Source organism: Carcharhinus amblyrhynchos, chromosome 10, assembly GCF_965287045.1.
Source record: "Carcharhinus amblyrhynchos chromosome 10, sCarAmb.v2.hapA, whole genome shotgun sequence".
Lineage (NCBI taxonomy): Eukaryota > Metazoa > Chordata > Chondrichthyes > Carcharhiniformes > Carcharhinidae > Carcharhinus > Carcharhinus amblyrhynchos.
The window spans coordinates 89,336,882-89,349,272 of NC_137333.1; the positions used below are offsets into that span (position 1 = coordinate 89,336,882).

At 40.4% G+C, this 12,391-nt stretch overlaps 1 protein-coding gene across 2 annotated transcripts in view; it reads left to right on the forward strand.

The window, feature by feature from the left end:
- tsga10 (testis specific, 10) overlaps positions 1-12,391 on the forward strand; it is an 86,500-nt gene that overhangs the window by 36,567 nt on the left and 37,542 nt on the right. For both annotated transcript variants that reach the window (XM_080197562.1, XM_080197561.1), the window contains exons 4-6: positions 2,421-2,594; positions 9,949-10,026; positions 10,875-11,026. In XM_080197562.1, coding sequence (XP_080053688.1) covers positions 2,421-2,594; positions 9,949-10,026; positions 10,875-11,026 — 404 coding nt within the window. The remainder of the gene's footprint in view (positions 1-2,420; positions 2,595-9,948; positions 10,027-10,874; positions 11,027-12,391) is intronic.

Consider the following 12,391-nt stretch of genomic DNA (forward strand, 5'->3'; position numbering starts at 1 on the left):
ACCAAGGGAAAGTAAAGGAACAGTTACATAGTTCCAAGCCAGGATGGTGTGTGCCTTGGAAGCAAATCTGCTGGTGGTGATGTTCCCATGCATCTTCTGCTCTTGTTCTTCTAGGTGGTTGAGGTCACGGGTTTGGAAGGTGCTGTCAAAGGAGCCCCGATAAGTTGCTGCATGCACCTTGTAGATAGTGCCCACTGCTACCACTGTAGATAGTCAACAAACTTTGGGAGTGAGATGGTGACGTATTCACTGCAGAATTCTCAGTCTCTAACCTGCTTTTGTAGCTACACTATTCGTATGGCTGGTCCAGTTCAGTTTCTGGTCCGTGGTATCCCCAGGATGTTGATAGTGAAGGATTTAGCAATGGTATTGTCATTGAATGTTAAGGTGAGATAGTTGAATTCTCTGTGGCTGGGAGTTAGGGTTTCTCTCTCATTCGGATATGGAGATCAAGGAAATAATGTCTAAAAAGGGGTATGGGAGAAATAATTTGAATTTTAAACAGGACTACAAGGTGCCAGAGGGAGATATTAGGGAGATGCAGTGTCAATTTTTAAAACAGGTTAACTAAGATGAATGGGAAGTGGCGAGTGTGGAAATGTGACAACCATTTCCAATTTGGTGCGCTGTCAATCTACCCACTCATTTCATGTTCTTTTCTTGAGCAACTGGTTATTCCATTTCCTATCTCTCTCCCCAAGTCAGTTTAAGTAAGATTTGGGAAATGAACCACCTTTAGGCACTTGCACTTGACTAAAGGGATCTAACCTAAATAAGGTGGATGCAGTAAAATTTATAAATTGCAGATATGATGTGGCTGGGTGTCACATGATCAAATCTTCGCGAAACATACCCAGCCTGAACTGGCAACTCTATACTGAATTCAGGGCTTTCTATTCTGAGCTTAACAACTCCTTTCAAGGTACATGGGTTTTGTTTGAACGTCTTGCCTTTCTTTATGTTATATCTTTTTCTCTTCATCTCCCACATCTCCACTCACTCTCCCCAAACATTGCTCAAAGAGAAAGATGGAGATTGGGGGAGCAGGGGTTGAGCAGGGAGAGAGGGATGTAAACGGTGATAATAGAGCTGGCCTTGACCAGGAATCATGGAGTTGGATATCAGCAGCTAGTTTGAAATGAATGGACTGCATTCAAATCAAAAATTCAAAGAAGAAATCAAGATATGACTTCATGGGAAAGGCAGGTAAGTGATTGGTGAGTATTTCTTTTCTTTCTCACAAGGTATTAGTTTAAACTAAGATGCAGGGAATTAAAAATGTAATCAAGATAAGAAAAACATAAGTGAATTAATGTATTAACATCGAGCAGCTTTACCTGAGTGCAGAGTTCACTGAGTGAAAAAGAATTTGAAGCCTAACTTCCGAGCTCCAGGGCTTTGTATTGGGGGGAGTTACCCCAAAGATGTACTGGTGAACCCCCTTCAGAAGTTCACAGATAAAATTTGCAAGGCAATTGCCCAGAAGTGCAAATTTCCCCAGGGCACTTGCCCTGCACTGCTAGCCATCTGCAAATGTGCTTTAAATCGTAAACTTCAGACTGTTACATTTGTAATTACCTCGAAAAAAAATAAGAATTTAACCCACAACAACCCTTAGGATACTCCCCCAACATCCCAAACGTCTCCCTCTATTCTATTCTGCCACTTCCACCCCATCTCCCAATTAACCCCATGCATGTGATTTTCCCCATCCCCAAAGGACTACATTCCTTGACAAGAACTCCCTGAGTCGGAAGGTCAGGTGAGATGGGGTTTCAGGTAAGAAACTGGGAATAGAGTGAACATCCAACACTGATTTGTGTTTTAAGGAACTTCAGGCTCGGTGAATGTGGAAATTTAGTGAGGTGTGAATAAGGTGTGCTTATTTGATGTACAAAATAAACATCGAGTTTAGAGTAAGATGTATAAAATAAACATAGAATAGAGTAGGACTATGGACTATGTTATAAGATTTAAAGCATAAAACTAAATTTAATAAATTAAGCAAGGCTTTTGTTTAGAATAAAACTATAGTATATCATTTGGTGATGTTTCAAAACTTGCAAACCTATTGGTTAAATAAGAAACAATGGAGGTGCCTGGGCATGTTGTAGCTGAAGCATGTAGCATCTTAATAGAAATGCTGAGAACAAGACACTAATGTGATTCTTAACAAGGTCCAGAATGATCAGAGGCTTGGATTTCATGCTGCGAAATGCAAAGCCTTCGTTGTGAGGGTGGTGTGATTTAAGGTGTAACTGAGTTTCTGTATGCTTTTGCAAATATTTGTGTTTTCTAACTGCTGATGAAAATGAGTTCACTTCCAGTCTTCATTTCTGTGAACGGGACATATAACGAATTTGCAAGAATTGCTGCTTTTTAAAAAATATTTGTTATGCTAATTGCATAAACTAACCCAGGCCCAGGAGGAGCTCACTAGACTACGCAGGGATGCTGCCAAGTCTCCGAGATCTCCAAAAAACAGCCTAACAGCACAGGATATACTGCGACGTTTAGAATGTGAGCGTGATGAAGCTGTTGCAGATTTGCGGAGAATGACCACGGAGCGAGACAGTCTTCGTGAACGATTAAAGGTGAGGGAAAGCACAATTTAAACCAAAAATCATTTATTCAACCAAACAAGACATTAGCATTGCTAGGTGATAATTGTTAGATAATCCGTTTTACTGCTCATGGACAGCTAGAAACAGTATTGCCGGAATTTTACGATCTCACCCACCCGAGGCTTGTAGGATCCCATCCAAAGCCAATGGAAAATGCTTTTCTGCGAGCCTCGCCCACCTCAGAATCAGGACAAGCATGCCAGTAAAGTTCTGGCATATATGTCAAATAAGTATTAATTCAATTTACATAACAGTGGTCCTAAAAACCCATAAGAACCGTGCATCTAATACTCAGATATGTAGGATTTGGTAAGGAATTATGAAAATGGTTTCTCTAAGTCTGTTAATGCTACCTGGCCTTAAATGTGGGAAACGGCCTAAACTGAGCAAAAGCATTATATTTCATCTTACAACCATTATCCTTGAGATCTGCTTGCTACTGATTGCGACTGTATCTTTAATGTTTGATTCCTTCCCCCTTTGTTCAGACAGGGATGAGACAGGAATGAGGGGTCTCATGGCTTTTCATATCATTCATCACTTTATTTTGTTTTATTCTACATGAAAGTACATGTCATACTCCATTCCTGCCACAAAAATGAAATGGATCTGCTCCCATGACTCCACTGTGTCTGTGGTGCATATTTTGAAATTGTCCTATTTCTAACTGTTTTGATTAAAATGCACGCTTTCCATGATGATCAACCTTTGTTTATATTTACATACCAATTACATCTTTTGTACTAATTTTTCAACAAGGTTTGTAAACTTTGGGCCGTAGAGTATAGAAATTTATCATATTCGGTCTGCATTATGTCACTTTTACAATGCATATACTTTCACACTATAATGTCAGGATTTTCAGACCCTGTTTGTATTTTGCAAATATTATGTAACATATACCTTCTGTCAAGCAGTACACTTGGCCAACCTATACTACATTATTTTACAGCCTTTAATAAAGTTGAGTTTTGCTACCTTAATGTGCCAACCAGAATGAAATTTAGAGGTGTGTAATTCTGCTATGGGCTTTCTGTGAATGTTAATTTGGTCTTTGATAGTGCAAATCTGCCGAATTAATTATTTCATTGTTAATGGCTATGCCTTCAACTGCTTTGTCCCTGAGCTCTGGAATTCCTCCAGTAAAACTCCCCATTACCCTTTCCTCTTTTTAGATTGTGGTGATTGTCCCTTTAAGGATCAATCTGCTGAGTAAGCATCACCTGGGAAACCAATCAGAGTTCGGGGTGGAGGATCGATCACCCTGGTGAGCTTTGGTTTCTGGTCCAAAACCTTCTCGGGAGCTGATTGGCAGCCATGAGGCTGAAAGCCTGTGTTGTGGCTATATGTAAATAAAAGTTGCAGTTGTTATTTACTTAACTGATGAACAGGAATTAATTACATTGACAATGAGGATGAAGGAGAAAATAAGTGGTCCCAAGATCGTGAGTATAAAGTATGAAGTTCAGCTCAAGTTGAGAAGCAGAAGACTGTCTGCTGATGTGCCTCTATTTGAATGGTTGGGTTCTTTTAATGCTTCTGTGGAGGACTGTACAGTACATTGAATGTTTAGGCTACTATTTTCAAGCTTATAGAAAAGAGGAGAATAGGAAGAGAGAGGCAGTCCTTCTGTGAGCGTGTGTGGGACCCAGGCCTACAATTTAATATGCAGCCTCACATCGCCAAACACACTCAATTCCAAGTCATTCACTGAGATGACCGAATTGGTGAAACCATACTATCGCCCAAAATCATCCATAATATTGCAATTTTTTAATAACATTAAATAATTCAAGTTTAACGCAGCTGGAAGAGCCCCTGGGGAAACTATTGAAACTTATATTGCCAAGTTAAGACCAATATCAGAGCATTACGACTTTGGAGCCACTTTTAATGAAATTCTGAAGGACCATTTAGTCAGAGGGGTAAATAATGAGGCCATCCAAATGAAGCTTTTGCAGAGGCAGATATAAATTTCAATGAAGCATTGGCGATGAAGAGCACTGAGAAGTGTGCACAGGAGCTTCGGGTGTGTGCAAAAAGGCGAGTCAGCAGTGGCACCATAAATGAAGATATAATTTTAAAAACGGAAGTGAATGCATTCATGAATAGAGCGAGAAGATTTAAAAGAGCCAATCAATCCTCGGATTGAAATAGTGTTACTAGTGTGGGAATAAGCACTCCCATGAAGTTTTCAGGTATAAAAGAGGCTGAATGTGTTTCCTGCCACAGGAAAGGTCAGTTAAGATACCAATATAAAAGTAAGTCAATTTTCCCAATGGGGTAGGAGGGGAGATTTACAAAGATCTGGTAGACAAAAAGACAAAGGCAATCACTGTAAATGGTGATGATCATACGTACACCCAGTAATGAGTTACTAAATATATCACAAGTGAATAATGTGGAAGAGTCCAGTTCTAAGAGCTTAAATATTCATTCATTGTTCAATGTGAAAGCGGACAAGGTAGCCCTCATTAATGTGATGTTTTTGATAAATGGTAGGCCCTTAAAGATGGAAGTTGATATGGGCGCCTCTGCCATTGTGATAGGAGAACACACATTTCAATGTTTACAAGAAGGAGTCCACCCCTTAAGTTTGAAGGGTACCGCAGCAAAACTAATAACTTCCACAGCAGAAGCCATCAAGATAAAGGGCACTACCACAGTATCTGTTGTAGTGTGGTTGAATGGCCTGCAGAGATTTAACTTCTAATATGCTGAAAGATCTTCAATCAAGCAAACCTGATTTTTGGTTAAAGTTGTTTTTCCATTATGCTGGGATTTCTTGTGGCCCGTGGCCTGGAACTTATCAGAGGATACAAGGATAGGATTTAACAGTTTATCTTTGGCAAGGAGTTCTTCACAGACTTTTGGAGACTGTGTTCTTTATCTGGGCATTGGAATGTAAACAATATGCGCTTAAGCCTAAATATGATGGGGTCTGGAGTGACCAATGGCACTGTTTGATTGGCCTAATTAAACGATGCAATTGGGGTTACTGATCAATTCATTGGCTGGTTACCGAGGAACGTTTGGAGTTTTAATTCTGCTAACACAAAGAGCTGGTTCAGAAAGGCAGTGTGAAGAACTGGGGACCAAGTTCATAAGGAGTGACAGCACCAAGAAGAGGACAAAGGACTGATTCCATGTGACAACAAAACCCTGGCCAGGTTTTAATTGCAACCTTAAGTTAAGTAACATAGTGAGTATTTGGTTTACGCATTGCAAGTATTTACTGTTCAAGTATTTCAAGTCAACTTTGTGTCTTTATATTCGCTACAGAGTTTAAAACACACAGGTTTGAACAACACAGTGAACTATTGACAACAGTGTCCATTCAGCTCCTCATAATAAATGTCAGGCCAAGGGCCAAGTTTTTTGGACTGCAATTGGCTTAAGGTAATCGAGTTAAATTGGATGGAGATCTTCCAAATACATGAAGGTGGACAGCCTGAGTTAATGAAGAAGAATGAGAACATTTTTTGCGATAGATTAGGTAAAATAAAGGGCCTCTGATGAAAATCTATGTAGATCCAGAGGCAACCCTTTTTTTGTTAGAGCAAGACCAATTCCATTTGCCTTGTGAGAAGGGTTAGCTACGGAATTGAAGAGATCGGAAGAAAGGGGTATTATTCAGCTAGTTCAATTTGCAGAGTGGGTAGCACCCGTAGTCGTCACCATGATGAAGCTTGACAAGTCCATCTGCATCTGTGGAGATTACAAATTAACAGTTAATCAGGCTGCTATTTTAGGTAAGTTTCCAATCCTGAAGATTGGAGACCTGAGTGCAAAGCTGGCTGGAGGCCAATCTTATACAAAACAGCGGATATGAATCATGCGTATCAGCAACTTGAATCAGATGATGCTTCTTGAAGTTATACTATGATAAACTCACAAAAATGTTTGTTCCTGCATATGTGCCTGCTGTTTGGTTTTATCAGCATGTGTTATTTCCAGAGAAAATGAAAGATCTATAGCAAGGACTGCCACAAGTTGTAAATTATCTGGATGATGTTTTGACAACTGGATTGACAGAACATAAGCACCTAACTAACTTAAAGGTGGTGCTGAAGAGATTTCAAGAGGTTGGAATTTGCCTCAAGAAGGAGAAATGCGTTTTTCAAGCCACTGAGGTAGTCTATCTGGGGTATCGCATAGTTGCACAAGAATTACACCCTTTGGAAGACAAGGTCAGAGCAATAAAGGAGGCACCAGGAACACATCTGAGCTCAAGTAATTTTTAGGAATGGAGAATTACTATGAGTGTTTTCTACCAAGTTTGTCAACGTTATTGGTTGACTTGCATATGCTACTAAAGAAACACCCGCATTGGTTTTGGAAGACATTCCAGAGAGAAACTTTTAGCAGATTGGAGCAATTATTATATTCATCGAGTTTAATCGTGCATTTCAACCCATCCAAGCAATTGGCGTTAACCTGTGACACCTTTCCATATGATGTCGGTGCAGTGTTGAGATGGACAAGGGATCTGAAAGGCCAATAGGGTGTGGCTCAAGAATCCTCTTGGAAGCTGAAAAAGACTACTCACAAATTGAGAAAGCAGGATTATCCAGAGTGTTTGGTGTCAAGAAATTCCATCAGTATTTGTACAGTAGGCACTTTACTATTGTTTTGGGATTTTTTAAAGAAGAAGACAAGAATTCAGCATTGGGTGTTAATCCTGTCCACCTACGAATGTACCTTCAATCACTGGCCTAGAACACATACAGTGAATGCAGATGCACTTAGCCACCTACTTTTGCAAGAGACTGTTCCACCTTCCCCAGTACTGCAGGAAATTGTCCTGGCGTTGAGTTTCTTAGACATGTTGCCAGTCTTGGCAAAACAGATTGAGCACTGGACCAGTCAGGGTCCACTGCTTTCCAACATGAGGCACAGGATACTAGTGGTTTGGGCTGATGAGCCAGTTTCTGAAAAGATGAAACAATATTTTACACAAAAAGATGAGTTAAGTTGCCAAAGTTACCTCAGGGAGCATGAGTAGTGATCCCTGTACCAGGAGGAGAGTTGCTTTTAGCTGAGTTACACAGTGCCCATCCAGGGATATCTAACATGAAGATGCTCATGAGGACTTATGCCTGGTGGCCTGGCAATTGAGCAAACATTGAGAGCCTACTCAAGCGCTGTGAAAAATGCCAATTGCAACAAAGGTTGCCTGCTGTACCCTTGGCTCTAGGTACAAATTCATATTGATTATGTTGTGGGGTCTATTTAATGTTTGTTTATTTATTAGTGTCACAAGTAGGCTTACATTAACACTGCAATGAAGTTACTGTGAAAATCCTCTCATTGCCATACTCAAGCACCTGTTCGGGTACACTAAGGGAGAATTTAGCATGGCCAATGCACCTAACCAGCATGTCCTTTGGACAGTGGGAGAAAACTGGAGCACCCGGGGGAAACCCATGCAGATACAGGGAGAACATGCAAACTCCACACAAACACTGGCCCAAGGCCAGAATCGAAACTTGGTCCCTGGTGCTGTGAGGCAACAGTGTTAACAACTGTGTTGTCATTATGAGCACAATGCTTTTGCTCCTTATCACTGCACATTCACAGTGGATAGAAGTGTTTGAGGTGAAGTCTCTGACATTGCACATTAAGAAATTACGCGAATGTTTTTCTACCCATGGAGTACCTGAAGTCAAGTGCTGAGATTCAGAACTTCACTGCCCTCAGTGGTGTGAAGCACATTAGGACTGTGCCTTACCGCCCAACAAGCAACTGACTATCTGAATGAACCATCCAAACCTTCAAGTCTGGCCTAAAAAAATGTCAGGGACTTTGGAGACCAGAATACGATGATTCCTTCTGGGCTACAGGACCACTCCTCATGGAACAACTGCCAGCAGAATTGTTAATGAACTGTCATCTCAGAAAGGGACTGAGCCTCGTGTTTCCAAATTTGCTGGGGAGGATAGAGGCCAGCCAAAACAGCCAGAAAGCAAACCATGATTCATATAAGTCAACACGATTATTTTCATGGATGAAGTATGTATGTGAGGAATTTTGGAAGTGGGGAGAGTTGGTTCCTTGGAGTCATTGTATCCAAAACTGGATCCCCCTGTCTTATCAAGTGGATGTAGAAGGATCATCTGGAAACACAGACCGTTTGAGAGAGCAAGAGTTGCCCTAGCAGCCAATACTGCCATCAGAAGCTGTATTACCATCTGGGAATGTTGCTGACTGTCCTAGCACTGAAGTACCTGGTTGTCCTGTGGCAGGCACAACCAACATCTCCTATGGAAACAAATAGAAATGAACTGCCTGTGCCTGAAGAGGCACCTGCCACTGTGGTTTTGGCTGATAGCAATCCTGCGGAAATGCTCCAGACAAAGGAGTTACGCTGTTCCACAAGGATTTGGAAACCTCTTACAGAGATAGTACTCGAAATGCACTTCTTTGACAAAGCTTTTGACCTGCAGCCCTAATATATCCGTGTGTAACTTAGTGTCTAATTTTGCTTTATAATGCTCCTGTAAAGCACATTGGGGTGTTTTAACACACACTATAGGTGAATGTAAAATATAAATATTGTTTAGACAAGGCTCAGCTACATGGGGATGTACAAGCACAGAGCAAGGTTGACATGCTTTGGCATTCCTTTACAAAGCTAAATCTATGGAGGATTGGAGGTTACTGACTCCGTGATGCAGGCAAATATTTTACTTTACTTTATTAGCAGTATATTTGACAGCAGCTGTAGGTAACCTGGGATCCTCATGGCATATGAATGGATTATTTATGTCCTTTGTGAGAAAATGCTTTTCAGATCTCTCTAGGACACACTCTGTGGGTAATTGCTAGCAATGTTGTATCTTCAGCCTGCACTTTTGCCTTCTTAATGTTTTCATGTTATAATGTTTAGTTATTAACATTAAATTTTTTCTTGCTTTGGAATTGTCATGGGATAGCACATGCTGAATGGTTAATGATACTATAGCAGGGACATTAATCTGCTTAAACTAAAATGGAGGACACCTCTGATAAGAGAATAAGTTAATGGGATTTTATTAAATATTAGTGTGCTAGTATCTGGGTGTAAATTCAGACATTACGGTGGAATTTTATGTCCCTGCTTAAGTGAGACTGAGAATTCCTGCCCGAGGTCAATGGGTATTTGCGTTGTCTGCTCCTCACTCGCTCTGATTCCGTGGCAGGTCAGGTGGTAGAATTCCAGTGTTATAATTACTTTGAAGTAACAAAGGAATAGTGAAGTTACATAGAAGTTGTGAATGACACTGATTAGGAAATAACATCAGATCTAATTTATCCGTATTTAATACTCTCAATGTTGCATTAGATTTCCCAGGAGACTGCAATTAATGAGAGGTCGCATCTGGAGCAAAGAATAGAAGACTTGAAGGGTTCCATGCACACAGTAATGTAGACTTTTTCAATGTTTGATGCTCTATTTGTAATTTCTAAAATATATATAAAACCTGTCCTGGACTGTGCTTTAGTTATGTTTCTACCATGACAACAAATGCAATCTAGTGTTTGTGTAAACATAAAGGGGGTGATCTTACCATTGCACCCCACCGGTCACTGGAAGGGGAGAGCTGCTAAGATCACACGAGAGCCAAGAAACCAGGTTTGTGCAGACATCTTGCTTCTTGAGATCTTACCCAGCACCGTATATCTGTTGCTCTGCAATGGCGATCGGTGGGGGGGGAGGGAGGGGATGTGGGTGAGCTAAAGCTGCTCTGCAATGATGATCAGTGGGGGGAGGGGGGGTAATTCTGGGCAGGGTGGTTGCAAACAGCTGCTGAACTAACTCCATAGTAGCATGGCAGTGGTGTTGGATCACAGAGGCCGGCTGATAACAGCAGAGGCAGTGACAGATCTCTGCTGCTCTCAGTCGGCTTTCAAGCGATTGAGGCCCTGCCCACTCTGGCAGAAAACAGATGGATGTTTTTTATTGCACAGAGTGCATAAGATTTGACTGGTGGTCTCACCAAAAAAAAGTGGATCTGAAACTTTGCTGTTTTGACACTCATTCTGAACTTAGAATTTGTTTGGTAAGATTGCCTCCAAAAAGTAACGTTTGAAAAGCCAGAGTTTGTCAAGAATGCTCTAGCATGTTAGTGAGGGTTTTAACAAAAAGTTTCACCACTAAACACATAGCCTTATCGTAATATTAGGTTACTCACTTGTGTTCTGTCTCCTGCACCTACATTGAGCACATTTGCTCTGTCACTCAATCTCACCTGATTTTCCTCTTTTCAGTTGGAAAATGAAAGATTGGAACATCGATCAAGGTTGACTTGTCTAAAAGATAGTGTAACCTCTCTGGAGGAAGAAGTTAAAATATTGGCTCGAAAGTCATCTGATACTGAAGATGAGCTGTGCAGACAGAGAGCGGAAAATAACCAGATCAGGTGAAATTATGTCTTCATTGGAGATTACTGTGTATGACATGTTTCATTTTAAACTCTTGATGTTCCTAAAACTTAGTTCTTCTTACAGAACCACATAACCTGGGGCTGAGCAATTTTACACTCTGCTCACCTAATACTTTTTGGGACGACCAAAACCCAAAATCTCTTCCTTAGTTTTTAGTTTGATCACGATTTAATTTAAATATGTATTTTTTTCTTCTTTTCCTCCCTGTACACTGATCAAGAAACAATCAATTGGAAAGTGAACTGATATTAATTAGAGTCTAGAAAACATTTTCTTTCATGCTTTCTTATGCAATACCGTATAATTGATTACTTGTCAGCAAATGTCAATTTTCGCAGATACGTATATCAAAATAAAAATAGCAGATGCTGGAAATCTAAAATAAAAACAGAAAATGTTTGAAATACTCAGCAAGTCAGGCAGCATCTCTGAAGGGGAGAACATACACAGTAGTAAATATTACAGTTTGATTACCTTTCATCAGAACTTGATGCTAGTGATTTCACAGATCTTAAGGCACAGAGATAGCCAGGGAAAGTGGAACTGGGGAGGACAGGGCTGGTGGTTTAATGGGAGCAAAGAGAGGGAAAGAAATAACAAAGACCAATGATAAAGTGGAAGGCAGAAGTGATTAAATGACTTTTAATGTTTTAGTGCACCTTTAAGAGTTTTTTTTATCAATCATGATCTTTGCAGCTCTCACAGCTTCAGTGTTTCTCAGCTCACAGCCTTAGCTGATGTCATTTGGGCACCAGTTTGTCTGCAAAAGTCTTTTTATTGCTGCTTAAAGAGGGGTGGGGGGGGTTTATTTCTACTGGAATGTTTATGATTCTGAATTGTTAGGAAAAAATTGGTTGGCAGGTCAGGTGAAGGAGTTCTTTTGTGTTCAGTTGAGCTGCTGTTTAGTTTGAGCTTTAGTTGAAGGGGCATAATGCTGAAAAGAAGTCTTTCTCTCTACCTGGGTTTTGGAAGTTCTGCTGGTTAACTGAAAACAAGGTCTTGCCTTTCTGAAGGGGGAATCTGCTATTGGTGGCTTGCCTGGAGTCCCTGGTGTTTTGGGAAGCTGTTCTGACTACAAACTGTTCCAGGTCTATCCAGAGAACAGCAGATTTCATCCAAAGGACTCAATTCCAGTATCACGTGAGCAATATGCTGTATTAAACCTGTTTGAAGGGTCTTGTTTGTGGGATTGGTTTGATTGGGATAGCTTTTGGATTTGCTAAGAGTTGTACATTGTCGTTGTTATTCTTGTGTTGTTTGTAATTGATAGAAGTTATTGCTAATATTCTTACTATATATGTTAACTATATTCTTAAATAAACTTTGTTTGATAAAAGCTC